Here is an 18,837-nt window from a genome sequence, read left to right on the forward strand (position 1 = left end):
TTTTTGACAATCAGATTATCATCATCACGTGATTAAATGCAGATTTCTGATTGGGCGCTTTGTAAAGGCGATTCTACATTTAAAAAATTAAAGCATTTTTAATATTTTTTTTATTTATTAATAATTTCATTTATTTATATGTATAATTAAAATACTTCAATCGATCATGAGTTGGTCTTATATAAGCTATACAAACGCTATAAACACAGAATAACTATAAATAAAAGCTTATGACAATGGTGGATGGTGGGTAGGTATTTTTTTTATCTTTTTAAGATGAAATAGGCTTTGATAACTCTTTAACTGATTTATTTATATTCAAAATAGGTATTCTAATTTTATATTAATTCTTTATAGTTTAAGCCTGTTTAAGTATGTTATGCTGTTTAAGGATATAAATTAGAATTTTATTTTTATTTATGGTGAACGCGCCTGTATGATCCATGATCAGCTGATGACATAACATCAAATCTCTGCACCAAGTTTATTTTATTCTAACTTATTTACAAGAAAAATGAGTTCCACGCTTGTTAAATTATTTACTGTATCTAGGACAGGTAACTATATTTACGAAATATATATTAATTCGGCAATTCATTTAAATATTATGGTTTATTTATAGATTTATAACCTATAAGTAATAGGCATTGTGAAGGATTTTATTATTTTTAAACAATATAATATACTTTTGCCTTTACGTTGAAATTGTTTTGCAGGTGCTAGAGCTATTACGCCAGCTCTAAGCTTAGTCAATCAGCGTTTCGCAGGCAGTGCTCCAAAAGATGGATACATATACGTCAATAATGTGGACCCATCAATGGAGCTTAGTGATATTACTGGTACACGACGCGTTTATATAATAAGATTTCCATGTTTAATTCACGTTTTATAGATAGGGCTGCACAAACTTTATTCGTCACTGAAATATTGAGAGGATTCGGTGTGACTTTGGGTCATATTTTCAAAGAACCTGCAACGATTAATTACCCATTCGAAAAGGGACCTCTTAGTCCACGTTTTAGAGGTGAACACGCTTTGAGACGTTATCCTTCAGGAGAAGAGAGATGCATCGCATGTAAATTGTGTGAAGCCATATGTCCAGCTCAAGTAAATTTATATATTTCTTTTATTTAGCTTTTTCATTCACACTTCTAAGACTATACAGGGTTATCCACGCTATTCGACACGCAGTATTGTAGCCAAATATTAGATATTTTAGCACTAAATCTACAATTTAAAATTATATATGCGAAAGGTACAGTGTCCCAAATAAATAAAAAATATCAAAATTGTATTTTTTAAATTAAACACCCTGTATATTATTAGATTTTCAGTTTCTATGATTACAATAAAGATAAATTTGATTAAAGTTTACTGCACTTTAATATTACCATTTTTGAAGTATTTATGATTTTGTGAAAATGCATTAACAATTTTAATGCTTCATTTCTCTAGGTGTTTTATATTTTTAAAACCAAATGTTACTGAAGTTTTTTTATAAGCTAAATTTTTGTTGTATTAGTATCTGTACTCGTCTAGTATTACTAAATTTGTTACATCTTTAAAAATAATCTGAAATGTCAAGATTTCATGGGTATATTCATAAATATTAATTAATAACAATTAATAAAGTTTGTGTTACAATAATATGCATTTTCTACAAAAGCCCAAAGAGATAGTTAAAAATAGTAATACAGGGTTGTTCACCACATACGACACGGAGTATTGTAGCTAAACGGTTAGATTTTTACAAAATGTAAGTTTTGGGTTCGTTGAAGGACCATTAGAGCTACAATTTAAAAATATTTTTACAAAATACAGAGTGTTCCAAATAAATAAAAAATATCAAAGTTGTATTTTTTTAAATAGAACACCCTGTATATTATTACATTTTTAGTTTCTACGATTAAAATAAAGGTAAATTTGATTAAGGTTTACCGCACTTTAATCTTACCGTTTTTTGAAATATTTTCAATTTCGTGAAATTGCAGTCAAAATTTTAAGGCTTCATTTCTCCAAGAGTATCAATGTTTTTAATACTAAATATTTACTGAAGTTTATTTATTGATCAGTTATTGGGTTGCAATAATAAAAATTATACTACCTTATACAGAGTGTCTAAAATTTTATTCTAAATATTTACTAGCTTTAAATGGCAATAACTTGATTAATTTAAATGGAACACCCTGTATATTTTATGAGAATCAGATGCACAATTTAATTTTCTATCAAATTGTATTATACCATTTTTTACCTATCTCTTCAAGTTTCCGTAGAAAATGCATTTTCTTATAATTTAAAACTCATTTATCAATATACCCATGGAATACTGACATTTTAGATTATTTTTAAAGATGTACCAAATTTTTAAAGAGTACAGATACTAATATTGTCGATATAGTTTGTTTATTCCATTAAGAAATTTAAAAAAAAACTGTTTAAATATTTGTTAAAGAGTACCAATTAATATGATTCCAGTATTCTAACTACATTAATTGACTGTTAGCGTTGATTAATAATAATTGCTCCAAATACTAAAAAACTGAATTTTGTATGTGTATTAGACAGTGTGGTAAAAAGTAACATCTTATTTGATTTTTTGACAAATGCTTATTTATAACAACAGAGACATTCATTTTTATAACTTATTATTATATTGATTTCTGATTCAAATCCACATTTATTTAGAATAATTTATTAACGAACATAATTAAGTGTGTAATTAATTAGTATTTGGGCGGAAATAATGGTGGTATATTTAATTAATGGTATACTCTTTTATAAAGATTTAAATAGTTTTCTTTTTGCATACAAATGGGCTAGTAATATTATCATTTTGCTAAAAACGATAATATTACTAGCCTGTACATTGTGTACATTTGTTTGCTTTAAAAACAATCGAAAATGTCAATATTCCATGAGTATATTGATAAATGATGTCTAAATTATAAGAAAATGCATTTTCTACGAAAACTTGAAGGGATAGGTAAAAAGTGGTATAATACAATTTGATAGACAGTTAAATTGTGCATCTGATTTTCATAAAATATACAGGGCGTTCCATTTAAATTAAACAAGTTATTGCCATTTAAAGGTAGAAATAATTTAAAATAAATTTTTAGACACTCTGTATCAGGTAGTATTATTTTTATTATTGCAACACAATAACTGATCAATAAATAGACTTCAGTAAATATTTAGTATTAAAAACTTTGATACCCTTGGAGAAATAAAGCCTTAAAATTTTTACTGCTATTTCACAAAATTGAAAATATTTCAAAAACGGTAAGGTTTTAATCGTAGAAACTAAAAATGTAATAATATACAGGGTGTTCCATTTAAAAAAATACAACTTTGATATTTTTTGTTTATTTGGGACACTCTGTATCTTATAAAAATATTTTTAAATTGTAGCTCTAATAGTCCTTCAACGAACCCAAAACTTACAATTTGTAAAAATCTAATCGTTTAGCTACAATACTCCGTGGCGTATGTGGTGAACAACCCTGTATAATTAGAATATTTTTTAGACACTCTGTATAAGGTAGTATTAGTTTTACTATTGCAGCACAGTATTTAGAATTTAGAATGAGTGGGAGGGGGGTTAATCACTGCGACCTTACAGGTCTATTGTGTCCCCCTTTCTTGAGTTATAACTCATCATACAGTCCCAGGGCTTTGACAAAAGCCAGTATCTGAGACGGTTTTACAGAGGGTAGTTCTCCATCTCCAATATCAGTCGTACCAAAGTTCATGGCACGAATGGTTGTCGTCTTGGCGCACTCACACACAGTATTTAGTAAATAGAAAAACTTTAGTGCATTATTTGGTTTAAAAACTTAAATACGTCTATAGGCTTGGTACATCTCAGTTGATTTCAACAAATTCCGACCGCAGCGCTTTAACGGCAGAAATCATCAGTATGTATTTCACGCCGCCATGCGTCATCATGTTGCATTAAAATAATATTGAAATCGTGGCTTTGTCATAATATACACTGCTGGCAAAGGAATATTAGCAATAGGAGGTTTTCAATGCGATAAAAAAAGATGGTAAGGCTGCAAAATACACTGCAGTGCAACAGAGACGGATAAAGTGTCTTTTCCCTACCATCGTATAGGGGAAGTGATCATAGAAGTGATACGACGAGAGAGCCCCTGCGAGAGGGGGCGCCGGGCGGGTCTTTAAGACGCTTGTGTGGGGGCTACCGCCTACTAATAGAACAGAATCGAAAAAATAGAAACAGGACGGACAGTGTTGCCATTCAATTAAATCGAAATTATGTTGGCTTGTCAAAATCCTAAATCTTCTAATCCCATTATCTTGCCTACTTAATGAAATATTAAATAAAGTACGAAACAATTTTAAGAATGTTTTCTCTAGGCACATAACTTCTTTCTAAAACGAAAAGTAACATGCAAAACTTTGAAATCATTTCTAAAATAGCAAGTGCAATTCTATGAAATGGCAATACTGTACGATCTTCCTAGCAGTCGCCCCGACACAGTCGGTCGGCGGCGGCGCTTGACAAAGCCGCGGCTGTGACAAAGGAATTAGGCCGAAAAAAACTTTATAAGGAGTAGCCGAACAGGGTTGCCGGGTTGGTTAGATTATAATTCCATACGAGAACAAAATTCTCGGTAGATCTTCAACAAAAATTAAAAGTACAGAAACGAAATAAAATATAATATTTAAGTCCAAAATTAGCATTCCTATGTGTCGTAATAATAGATCACTCAAATAAAATACAAATATAATAAATATAACAAGAATTAGAAATAGCTAGGTATATTATTTGATATTAAAAAAAATATTGAATTAAATAATATTAATATATTAATAAAAACATATAAAACTATAACAAGTAGGGATAGCAGTCACAAATTAGTGTAGCAGTCACTTTTTACCTTTGTACAAATTTTGATCAGTGATATCTAAAATTAATTTCATTTCAATGGGAAAGCTGTAGCAACTCTCAACTCTTTTCATATTAATATATTTTTTGACGGGAAAATCACTAAAATATTTGTCCGAATTTAGGTTGTTTCTTAACTTAAATTTTGTTTTTTGTTTACATTTTTTTGGGGGAAAATATGGGTTCAACAAGTAGATGAATGAAATAAAATCTTTTCAAAAGATATCAACTTCTTCGGGCATGTCGCCAATACCGCGCCTAATAAGGAGTAATAAGGATTTTTAGGAATATCTCTGTAACTCTGCAACTAGACAGAACGATGTGTGTTATTACTAAATAAAATTTAATGAAACAATAATAAAGTCAGATTATACAGATTCCAACGCGGCAGTCGCTTAATTTTTAGTCAAATAAGTCAGCTTTTTAAAAATGCTTCTATTCTAAAAACTAAAGACGCAGTTGAATATATCGTTAGATTTTTCTTTAAATCGGTAGATCGGTAGCTTACAGACGAAACCGGTAGACCTGGCAACTCTGTGATGAACTGACGGTAGTCGGAATAGTGAGGTGCGGAGGCGCGGGAAGGGAAATAAAATAATGGCGATAAATAAAGGGCAGGGAGGTGGGTATCATGAGTGGATGGGAGGTGGCGGAATTTCCAAAATTTGTTATCTTATTGGAGTTTGTCTAAGTAGACAGTCGTAGTGGAAGTGGAAACGGGGAAGTTGTTGTCCATCTCTGTTTAAGCATAGATTTTTTATAGGCGTTTCATTCCAATGCATGTAATTCCTATGCCTAGAGATCAATTGCCGGGCCTGTATAGACAACTCACATGATAACGATTTTTACATTGGTACTGTAAATTTTTAGGCCATTACCATTGAAGCTGAAGAGAGGGCTGACGGATCGAGAAGAACTACTCGTTATGATATTGACATGACCAAGTGCATTTACTGTGGTTTTTGTCAAGAGGCGTGCCCAGTTGATGCCATCGTTGAAGGACCGAATTTCGAATTTTCCACCGAAACTCACGAAGAATTGCTGTACAATAAAGAAAAACTTTTAAATAATGGGGACAAATGGGAATCAGAAATAGCTTCCAACATCCACGCGGATCATTTGTACCGTTGAGTGGATAGTTTAATAGATAGTTTTTATTGATATAGATAAATTATAATAAATAACACAATTGAATTTGGTTGTTTTTTTTTACAAAATTAATAAATTACAAACATACTTAAATTCAAACGTCTTTTAATTTTTGTCTTTTCATACCATGCTGGCAACTGTCAAGAACAGTTAACTTAATAGGACTGCTCATTCAGCCAAAAGTGTCCGCCAGGTGCATGCGAAAACTACTCGCTTTGTGACGTCATTGTAGCCCTTGTCATGGTTATTTTGTTATTAGTCCTTATCCGGCAACCAATAATACACACACGTGCATTATTGGTTACCGAATGCATAACGTTCATTATTTAGTTTATTTATTTAAACACCTTATATGTATGCAGTAAAGAAAATTAACTGTAGAAATCGTATTAAATACTCGGATAATGCATTTTTAAGAACAGCAGGTCCCAGCATCACCTTTTGCAAGCATTCTTTTTAGAGTACTTCCATATTTTGCTTTAAAATAATTAATAAACAAAATCGTGGGCACTTAGTATGCACTTTGTCACAATCCACAACACAAAATGAACGTATTTATACACTCTATAGCTCTAAAAACTTTAAAGACACCTTTTTCACATTTAAAATTGACAAAATAATTAACTCAAAATTTCTCAGCTGTTATTTTTATAAGTTTACCATAGGCAACTAATAATACACACTATCATTACAAGGCCACGAAGGCTTTGACAAGGGCTACAATGACGTCACAACTGTCAGCTGAAGCGCGGGAAGAGGCGAACGTACGTCTTATGAGGATGAGCAATCCTGTTAGTTTACCGTTCTTGGGCAACTGTTACTTTTGGGTCGGCATTTACATGTGTGGAAGTAAATCGCATAGGGATCTTATTAAGTCGGAGTGAGAGAAATGCGACCGACCGACGCGACGCGCGACGGTGTGCTGTTGCGGTGTTTTTTCTAATGGAACACCCTATATATTAATTGATTTTCGGTTTCTAGAAAAAAAAATAAAGGTGAGTTTTATTAAAGAAGCATATACCTAAAATCTAAGGATTTTGACATATTTCACATTTTGTGAAAATGATGGGTAAATTTTAAATTTTGATAATAGCTACCTAAATTTTAGTTGACCTTGTATAGCCTGATATTTAATTACAGTAACCATTGTATGTTAAACCAAACTGAAATTTGACCCGAAAAGTTATACAGGGTGAGACAAAATTAATATGGAACATTAGCCACTTTTAAAAGCAAGTAACTCCTTTATTTTAAATAGAACATCCAGTATATTTTTCCGGTATTCAATGGGGAATTTATATATCTTCAAAATATTATTAAGGTTGCCTACCACTCAGGCAAATATTTTCCTAGATATTGAGGGATATATGGTGAGGGATATATGGACTATTATTAATTTTTATGATTTTGCGTCAGTAGATCTTTATTATTTGAAAAAATCTAGGGTGGCTGTGTAATATACCTTTTGTTAATTTAACAAAAAATTAAATATTGTAGAGTAAAATACTCAACGGTAATAAAAAGATACACGTTTAAAACATATTTTAATTATTATAGAATGAAAACTAGATATAAACCTATAACTATGTGACAAAAATTAGCTAGATGAAATCAAATGCTCAAAAATGCTTCCTTTCCTGTTAACTGCATAAAATGATTGTCTTTTCAAAAGAATCTTTTCATTTTAAAAGGCATTTATGTGGAATTCTACCTCGAAAAGCAACTACAATAATTTCTCTCATGTTGTCGACAATAGTTAATAGGTAGAGTTTTGTAAACACTGTCTTTAACATATCCCGATAAAAAAACCCAGACTAGATAAAATAATCAGGAGCATTTAAGTATTCTATTAAAGCGAATGCACACTGCATTCACCAACTAATAGAATCATATCAATTCTCTCTGATGTAGGATAAGTTTGCATTTTCGGCAAATTTCTAAGAATTTTTTTTGTTTTAACTGACACAAAATGATAACTAGTTGTTAAAGTTGGACTAATTAGACAGTATGTTGAAGTACCGTCAGACATATCACAGCCACCTAGATTTTATCAAATACCTAATAAAGATCTACTCATATCAAATCATGTAAATGAAAATATTTAGGAAAATCTTTGCTTGTGGGGTAGGCAACCTTATTAGTATTTTGAAGAGACATGAATTCTCCATTGAATATCGGAATAATATACTGGGTGTTCCATTTAAAATAAAAGAGTAACATTCTTTTAAAGGCGACCAATGTTCAATATTAATTTTGTCTCACTCTGTATAACTTTTTGGATCAAGTTTTAATTTGATTTAAAGTACAATAGTTAATTTAACTATATTTATACTATATATAACTATATTTTAACTATTATATTAGGCTATACCGACTAAATTCCAGTTTAGGTAGCTTTTATTGTAATTTAAAAATTGTTCTTTATTTCTAGAAAATGTCAAATATGTCAAAAACCTTACATTTTAGTCATATACTTCCATTACAAAAAACACAACTTTGATATGTAAATTTTTTTGGGGACACCCTGTAGAACTCTTTATATTTTTAAAAAGTGCTCTGAATTAACCTACATATGCTCACAAAATTTCATTTCAATACAAACTGTCGTTCTCCTTGGAGCCTCCGCGGCATATGAGAGGCGCCACCCTGTATACACGTCAAAAAATAATAAAGTTGAGACGCTATTTAAAATGAAAATCGAAGTATTCTACATCATAAAACTTTTTGATCACACATGATATACCTTTATAAATAAATAGACAAATAAATATTCATTTAAACTGTTAATGAATATTAAGTGGGAACGACTTAAAAATATAATACTGAACTGAAGTTTAATAGCATATATTTAGCATTTTTTAGAAAACATTAAATTTTCACACATATCTGGAGTAGCTCGGAGCATAAAAAGGAAATACCGGTGAAATATTTGCGAAACCAATTGAGAAAGTAGAAAAACCCACGTTGAAATCTGCCAGTTCTTCCCCGAGTTTATACGTATTAAAAACAATCTCATTTTCATATTTAAAAATAAACAATTTTCAAGCTCATTACCAAATCATCTTCTTGTAATGTGCTCTTTATACGACAATTCTGTCATTACCTGTCAACTTAAAAAAATGGTCAAAAAATCTATCTATAGATTTTCAAATATTCATATTTCTCCAAATGTCATCTAAGTGTATTTCTTTTCTCACTTTCAAGTCCGGTTAAGATCAACCAGATATCTTAGAAATATTGTTGGAATCTGGTAAATGTAACGGTGGGTGTTTTGTCGTTTCAAAAAATGGGTGAGTCCAGCCCAACCAGTTTTAAATGGACTAAAATTAGATCGAAATTGTATGAGCCATATGAATTTTTAACCGGACATAACGGTTAACATTGTCTGCAAAGAGACTTATTATAATATTTTAGAAACGATATAAGAATCTTATTATTAACTAGCGTGTACCAGCGACTTCGTTCGCGTCGAATTAATCATTTGTAATGGTGATGATAAAGCAAAGCAAGAATTTCCATTATCATACAAACTGGATAAATTTTTCTCACATTTATGTCAGCATGAGAAAAAACAATATGGCGATATTATTTTATAACTTGGTAATATTTGAGAGGTAGTTTCATCTCGTTGGAATTTGACTTTCGAAAAATCCGTTTGCCAAAAATAAGCTTTTTAAGTCAAGCAGTTTAAGCAGAATCGTGGTTAAGAAATTACGCAACTTTTTGGAACACCCTGTATGATTTTTTTTAAAAATTTCAAAATATGTAAAAAACCAAATAAATTATGCTTGTCCAAGCGTTTTCCCGAAAGACTAACCGTTTTTTAAATAACAAATATTTGAGGGGCGTTTTCACCCTCTTGGAATTTGAGATTCGAGAAACCCTTCCTTATCGAACCTCTACACCCCACAGTCAATCCGTTTGCCAAAAATCAGCTTTAAACGTCAAGCAGTTTAAGCAGAATCGTGATTACTCAATGGTCATATTTTATGAAACACCCTGATGTATACATTTATAAAAAATCTTAAAATATGTAAAACAACAAAATAAAATATACGTGTTTAAGAGTTTTTCCGAAAAACTCACAGGTTTTTGAATAAAAAATATTTTAATATTTGAGGGATAGTTTCACCCCCTTAGAATTCGAGTTTCGAAAAATCCCTTTTTATCGAACCTCTACACCCTAAAGTCAATCTGTTTTCCAAAAATCAGCTTTTTACGTCAAGCACTTTAAGCAGGATCGTGATTAATCAATGACCAGATTTTTCGAAACACCCTGTATACATTTTTAAAAAATCTTAAAATTTGTAGAAAACAAAATAAAATATACGTGTTTAAGCGTTTTTTCGGAAACTTGACCGTTTTTTAAATAAAAAATATTGTAATATTTGAGGGGTGGTTTCACCTTCTTGGAACTGGAATTTCGAAAAATCCCTTCTTATACCTCTACCAAAGCTTCTACACCCTAGAATCAACCTGTATGCCAAAATTGAGCTTCTTACGTTGAGTGGTTTGAGCAGGATCGTGATTAATCAGTATGTCAGTCACTTAAGGATTTTATATATTAGTATAGATAAGCATTTATATTTGTTTTACTTTCACTTATTACGTCACAATGAGAGTGGTATAAGCTAAACATGTAGAATATATAATGTTTTGGAGGGGGGTTCTTAGGGCTTTAACAAAAGCCAATGTTGCCAATTGTATCTGAGACGGTTCCACAAAGGCCAACTCTCCATCTTCGACATCAGCCGTACCAAAGTTCATGGCAGGAACGGTTGTCGTCTTGGTGCACTCAGTGATAAGGTGTTCTGGTGTTTTCCCATATTCCCCACAGAATCTGAATGAGAAGAAAAAAACGTAGAGCAAAAAGAAAAGTTGATGAAACTAATCTACAGAAAGAAAAAAATGGAACTCACAAAAGGAAAGTTGAGCAAAGTGTGAACTCAAGGTTTAAATAAGGTGTGAACTCAAGAGGGGTACTAATATAGCATGGAACATATTTCTGAGGTGTACTAAATGGTTTTGTCCATCCTGTATCCATCTATTTTTTTTATTTTCCAATTCAAAGAATACCAATTTATTTTTAAGTATATTTTAGTCTTCTTTCTTTTATTTCTAGTGCCTCTGAATGTTTGATATAAAAAAAGAAAAGTAAATATCCTCACTGGTCAGATCCTTGAATCACTCAATATAGAAGTTACGTAGTTATGTAAAAATGTTAATTTATTAACTAACAATTTCAACCGTACTCATTATTTAAACTAAAATAAAACAATAACTAAATATCTACTCTATGAATTTTAATACCTACATTTTATTTGATACAGATTTTAGATTTTCATATTTGAATGGAATATACATATATTTCAATTATTACAGTTGAGAGTTGGAACCTTTGGTGTTACAATAGCAAAATAAAACACTAATTACAGTACATCTGCTGGATCTGTGTCTACGAAAGGAATGCGGACAAAAAACATTTAAATAAACAGCAATATATTTTATACGTCGACTTGACGAGACGTCACCGCAAATCGCTCCGCCCACTCATTTTATTGGCTACTTGCAAAATTGTAGAATTTTTATTGATGGAACGCGTTGTCTATTTTTTTACGAAAAACATCGAGAGAATATCGTTTCCCCTCTCACGGATACCCCGTAGCCACAGAACGGACAGACGTACTGTATATTTCAATTAATCAAAATAAATATACAGTACATCCCCGGATTGTCTTTACAAGAGGAAAACCTTTTTTATTATTGACATTTTGATAAAATTTCAAATTCTAATTCACTTGTTTTTACATAAAAATAAATGCCTATGTTACTGTAAATGTCCGAAATGCGGTAAAACCTAGGATTTACCAAAAGCAAGTGGTAGTAAATAGTAAAAACCAACCAACCCCACCAAATAACCACCTAACCAATGCATTAACATCCCCCAAATAACCAGGCTAACCAATGCATTAACACCCTCCAAATAACCAAGCTAACCAATGCATTAACACCCTCCAAATAACCAGGCTAACCTAATTAGTTAATGCTTTTGGTAAATCCTAGGTTTAGCGCGCTTATCCTAGGTTTTACCGCATTTCGGACATTTACAGTAACACCTATATTCTTTTTTATTTTTTAAAGTTTTTATGCTACAATAGCGATGATGGTATTCTCAGATTTTGGAGAAACTTTATGCCATTACCACAAACTATTTGGATTTAAATATTCGCAGACTGCATGGTCATAAACTTTTTATATACTGCTGAGAATCCCTGATATGAGTAATGCTACAAATTAAAAGATATTTTTAAATTCGCAATTTACAATTAAATTAAGATGGTCTTAAATGAGAAAATTATTTATTCAAGAGATTTTAATTTTATATTATGATGAGTAAGTAAAGTCCTGCAAAATATATTGAAATATCAGACACTTTGGTCTGTGTTAAAATACAATTTTTTTTCTTCTGATGAATTCTGCCAATTTCGATAAAACTTCGAAAATATAATTTCAGTAACGAGAAACCCGTGACAGGGGTTCTACCACATCATAAGAAGTTATCTGTGCTGTGGTTCTACTGTACTTAATAATTTCTAACTCAAATAGAGATAGTCACGGTACTGATGAATTGAATTCGTGCAAACGAAGTCTATAAATCAAACAACGACGGTACTAATTCCGGATATTCGGGAATCCCGACCACCGCCTTGGTACTGATTCCTCCTTGGTGATGACAATGAGACTCGATCCCATTGTCTGTGATGATTATTTGAAGATCTTTATTGCTAGGTATGCGATTTGCTCATTAAAGTCGAAACAATCAAGATTGTTTTGTACTTTTGATATAGTACCTACCGCGATAAACAAACTTTAAAAATACGTTTGTTGGTGTTATCAGGGTGACCAAAAATTCTCCATTATCAGGTTTTCTGTTTTAAAATTTATCCTAAATTCGAGCTTTATCATTGGAATCTCGGAAAGTACTACTACCAGATTTTTATAGCTAAATTCGGGGAATATGCTAATGATGAACGATCAAAGGCAAATATGGTAATGATTCACCCTCGTTTGATTTGGAAAAATTGAGTTCTGATTAATAATACTATTTGATCTTCACTCTTCATCCATACAGGAAAAGACAAAAGAAAGTTTAGATAAAAATTAAAATACTGTAATGTAACAATACTATTTTGTATAATATAAACTATCTAACATATGATATGCCATTGTATTCAGAATGCCATTTTCTATCAAATAAAGTAAAAAAAATACCGAGTGTGTCATTTAAAAATGAAAAGTTGTAGTCATTTCCGGTGAAACAGGAAGTGAACGAAAGTAAGTGAATACGTCAATCAATCCCAAGTTATGTCCTATACTAACAACACACCAAATGTCGTTTTTTTATCTGAAAAAATAATAAAGTTATAGGAGTGAGCCACTATTGAAAAGCACCCGGCATATACAGGGTGGTCCTGACTGTATTCCGGAAACTTCGGCAACATATTCTGCAGATAAAAATAAGTAAAAAAGTTAGTATAAGTTATATATATATATATATATATATATATATATATATATATATATATATATATATATATATATATATATATATATATATATATATATATATGAAATGAACAAAATTCTTACAGCTTTAGTGTATATTAATAAATAATATTTTCTTGCCTTTAGCTGTGTATTTTTCTAATTTCAGAAAATCGAAAGTAGAGAAAAATTAAAAAAAAATAAAAAGAAAGAAAATTGTTTTGCTTGTCGTAAAGGGGGGAACCAAGCTCCACTCCCACAACCGGTTTCTGGGCCTACCCTTCATCAGGTGGGCTGTCCAGGGGCTGGTTCTCACCGATACGGCAAGCAAAACTTCTTCTATATCTACAGACGATGTCGTAAAGTGTCGGTGAGATATTACTTTTTATTTTTTTTTTAATTTTTTCTCTACTTTCGATTTTTCGAAATTAGAAAAAATACACAGCTAAAGGCAAGAAAATATTATTTATTAATATACACTAAAGCTGTAAGAATTTTGTTCATTTCATATATTTGAGCGGGCCGAAAAACGCTCTTTACCATCTTTTGACGAGAGATGCACTAATATCTCACCGACACTTTACGACATCGTCTGTAGATATAGAAGAAGTTTTGCTTGCCGTATCGGTGAGAACCAGCCCCTGGACAGCCCACCTGATGAAGGGTAGGCCCAGAAACCGGTTGTGGGAGTGGAGCTTGGTTCCCCCTTTACGACAAGCAAAACAATTTTCTTTTTACTTTTTATTTTTTTTTCTCTACTTTCGATTTTTCGAAATTAGAAAAAATACACAGCTAAAGGCAAGAAAATATTATTTATTAATATACACTAAAGCTGTAAGAATTTTGTTCATTTCATATATTTGAGCGGGCCGAAAAACGCTCTTTACCATCTTTTGACGAGAGATGCACTAATATCTCACCGACACTTTACGACATCGTCTGTAGATATAGAAGAAGTTTTGCTTGCCGTATCGGTGAGAACCAGCCCCTGGACAGCCCACCTGATGAAGGGTAGGCCCAGAAACCGGTTGTGGGAGTGGAGCTTGGTTCCTCCCTTTACGACAAGCAAAACAATTTTCCTTTTACTTTTATTTTTTTTTAATTTTTTCTCTACTTTCGATTTTTCGAAATTAGAAAAAATACACAGCTAAAGGCAAGAAAATATTTTTTATTAATATACACTAAAGCTGTAAGAATTTTGTTCATTTCATATATTTGAGCGGGCCGAAAACGCTCTTTACCATCTTTTGACGGGAGATGCACTAATATCTCACCGACACTTTACGACTTCGTCTGTAGATATAGAAGAAGTTTTGCTTGCCGTATCGGTGAGAACCAGCCCCTGGACAGCCCACCTGATGAAGGGTAGGCCCAGAAACCGGTTGTGGGAGTGGAGCTTGGTTCCCCCTTTACGACAAGCAAAACAATTTTCTCTTTTACTTTTTATTTTTTTAATTTTTTCTCTACTTTCGATTTTTCGAAATTAGAAGAAAAATACACAGCTAAAGGCAAGAAAATATTATTTATTATTATATATATATATATATATATATATATATATATATATATATATATATATATATATATATATATATATATATATATATATATATGTATATATATGTCCTGCAGTGCTTAGTTTCAGAGATACAGGATGTAGAAGTTTCATTTTTATTTCGATTTTTTCCAAATAATTTCTGAAGTAATATTTGGATGAAAATTGGTGTCTGGTAGATTTTTGACATGAGAAATTTGATTTTGACGTCAATATGAATCCTACTGATAGAGGGGGCCACCTACATATGTTTTAACTGTTTTGAAGCGTAATAACTTTTTGTCCGTACCTGTATAAAACTAGAGTTGTAGTTTACTACTCTTCTACGAGCAACCGTTCTCAAGATATTTACAATGGAAATTCAAATTCAAATTCAAATTTCTTTATTAGACCCCATTAAATTTTACAGAATATTATTATTAATAAATGTGTGTATAAAGGGATCGCACCGAGATTAAAAAACCGATACAATGACACAAAGTGCCAGAGTGGTGCGACCCCAAAATTCGAAATACTCAATACATGTCATTACTGACGAAAAATAAACACGTTGAGTAGATAGTTATTTCACTGAAATAATAAATTTGGGAAATTTTTATTTTTTTAAATTAATCATAATTTTTTCCGCAAAAAAATGATGATAAAACAGTTTCTGTTGAACGTTTGGCACAAAAACCTTCAGATTTATGATCTCAGTCTAATAACTATTTAATCAACATGTTTAATTTACGTCAATGATGACAGGTATTGATAATTTCAATTCCAAAATTCTCCAAAAAAAATCGAAATAAAAATGAAACTTCTACACCCTGTATATCCGAAACTAAGCATTTTAGGACATACATTTATACGAACTTTTTTACTTATTTTGATCTGCAGAATATGCTGCCGAAGTTTCCGGAATACAGTTCTGACCACCCTGTATAACTATCAAAGAACCCCTTTTAGTTTTTAGTCATGGAGCCGGGTGCAAAAACATGCAAGTGTTTTCTGAAGGCTCATATTTTCAAAATCGATTGCACATAGTGTTAAAAAGCAAAGGTACAGTCAGCATTACACTTAGCAGCAACTTAATATAAGGTTCGTTCCAACCCGCGTAAGAAACGGTTTCTTACAGTAAGGAGTTTGCGCAGAAGTTGAAAAGCGTTCCAACCGGATTTACTGTCGGTTAGTAAATCATATATTTTCTGTTCCATCTTAAATTGAAAACTGTTTGAAAACTGTCAGAACGGTTTGCAAAATTTTCTCGTATCATTTATCCGACGCATGCGTATTACCGTTATAACCACGCCATAACTAATACAATAATAGCAAATTTGATTATACTCGTATCTGTTTGAATAATTTAAACGGGCTGTTTAACTAATTAAAGACTTGTGAATAGATATCATGAGTGACGAAGAGTATAGTAGTGAGATTAGTGACGTGTCGTCCATGGAAAGTAGTGATGAGGAGGATTTAGAATTGCTACTAGATGAGCACAGAATTTATAATCGACATTTTTGCACATAAATTTATCTAATCTCTTATTGTGTTAATATTTTCAGAGGAAACCGTGCCTCAATATTCCAATGAAGTTTTCTTTGTATATTTTAGGCTTACAAGACAAAGTGCTAATCACGTACATAGCTGAAAGGTTTGAAATAAGCCAGCATTTTAATAGCCAAGTTGGCCAATATGGTAATATTCGTGCTTTGCATATAAAATAATCATTTGCTGAAATTGGTGTATTTTCTTTAAAGATAATTACCTTGTTGAGCCATTTTCCTAGTTTTTTCAGAGACAACAACCACAGCAACAACCTTGTTTACTCAATGTTGCCTTACACGAATTTTAGGTTATGTTATTTTATTTAAAATTGACACTTGACAGACAAAATGTTAAGCAGGTGTTCCTACCCTAGTTTCAAATAGGTCAGAAAACAATTAATTTTACAGACATGCGCATTGGACAAGATTTGCAAATTGTTGCAAATCTGTTTATGATTCATGGTTGGAACGAACCTATAATGGCGCGTTCTCACGACTCGTGTACTTGACAAGTATTTTTATTGGCCTACAGGGTCTAGCGGGAGTGCGGCGTAGTTCCTGAAATAAATAACTTAGAAATTCTTTATAGATGCCCGACGCACCGTGTATACCCTGTATACCAATTACAAATGTTTGTCAAATACGCGAGTCGTGAGAATGCGCCTTAATATATTATAATGATAATGGCGCGTTCTCACGACTCGTGTACTTGGCAAGTATTTTTATTGGCCTACAGGGTCTAGCGTAAGTCCGGCGTAGTTCCTGAAATAAATAACTTAGCCATTCTTTATAGATGCCCGACGCACCGTGTATACCCTGTATACCAATTACAAATGTTTGTCAAGTACGCGAGTCGTGAGAATGCGCCTTAATATATTATAATGATAATGGCGCGTTCTCACGACTCGTGTACTTGGCAAGTATTTTTATTGGCCTACAGGGTCTAGCGTAAGTCCGGCGTAGTTCCTGAAATAAATAACTTAGAAATTCTTTATAGATGCCCGACGCACCGTGTATACCCTGTATACCAATTACAAATGTTTGTCAAGTACGCGAGTCGTGAGAATGCGCCTTAATATATTATAATGATAATGGCGCGTTCTCACGACTCGTGTACTTGACAAGTATTTTTATTGGCCTACAGGGTCTAGCGTAAGTCCGGCGTAGTTCCTGAAATAAATAACTTAGAAATTCCGTATAGATGTCCGACGCACCATGGCCCTGTATACCAATTACAAATGTTTGTCAAGTACACGAGTCATGAGAATGCACCATAATAGGTAACGATAATTTAGGGTAAGACGGATTTTTTACTATTTAATGAAATAGGAACCTATATTCATATTTTTTTCTGTTCTTCTTTTCTATTTGATACACCTACGGATACAATATCGTCAGTGAAACGTGATAACCTGCTAACTCCATTTTTTATGTGAATAAGTTTTTTATACCATTAGAAAGAGAAAAAAATACTCTATAAGTAGTGAAAGCAAATACATTTTCTTTACAAAAATTTGGAATTTTTTTTAATTTTTAGTTTAAGAACATACTTTGTTTGTAATATGGCAACATAGGTAGTAGATTAAATTTACAAGAAAGAAAATCCAATGATTCTCAAAATTATAGCAAAAAATTAGAAATTTTAAAAGTGAAATAATTCGGTTGTTTTGGATTTATTTGAAAAATCGGTAAAAAGAAAATATTATGTTTTTTTTATCGATATTTACCCGCCCTGAAAATATTTGCACTTATTTAAGACTCACCCTGTATAGAAATCAGGGAACTACCCTAATGCAAGATAAACCAATCCAATGCAAATGCCATAATGCAATGCAAAAGCAAATATTGTTAACAATAAATAATGAACTATAAAGGGGGCCCGCGAAGGCTGGGCCCCCCTAATAGATATACTATATATAATATGGCCAGTCCGACCCTGCGTCGATCCGTTCTGTAAATACGGGGCATATACGGGGTATCTGTAAAGGGTAAGTAAAGGAAAAACGAAATTCTCTATATACGAGCAATTCATCGGCGTGCTATAAATAGTTTAAATAACATTACTTACTTGTACAAGCATTTTCATAATACCTAATCAGTTTTATTTTTTTCAATGTTTTTCCACGCAAATGATACATAATTTT

At 31.9% G+C, this 18,837-nt stretch overlaps 1 protein-coding gene across 2 annotated transcripts; it reads left to right on the forward strand.

Moving 5' to 3' along the window:
• The first annotated feature begins 152 nt into the window (after positions 1-152).
• On the forward strand, positions 153-6,109 carry LOC115881739 (NADH-ubiquinone oxidoreductase subunit 8). 2 transcript variants are annotated; one of them, XM_030899364.1, is made up of 5 exons: positions 153-250; positions 358-557; positions 717-839; positions 893-1,107; positions 5,786-6,109. In XM_030899364.1, the coding sequence occupies exons 2-5, from the start codon at positions 515-517 to the stop codon at positions 6,044-6,046; spliced, it is 642 nt and encodes a 213-aa protein (XP_030755224.1). In that variant the 5' UTR covers positions 153-250; positions 358-514; the 3' UTR covers positions 6,047-6,109. The 2 variants fall into 2 exon arrangements, with proteins under 2 accessions (XP_030755224.1, XP_030755225.1); XM_030899365.1 differs by having other exon boundaries at positions 191-250; positions 392-557.
• Positions 6,110-18,837: the final 12,728 nt, after the last annotated feature.

Source organism: Sitophilus oryzae, unplaced genomic scaffold (assembly GCF_002938485.1).
Source record: "Sitophilus oryzae breed Bouriz unplaced genomic scaffold, Soryzae_2.0 scaffold_172_pilon_pilon, whole genome shotgun sequence".
NCBI classification, from domain to species: Eukaryota; Metazoa; Arthropoda; class Insecta; order Coleoptera; family Curculionidae; genus Sitophilus; species Sitophilus oryzae.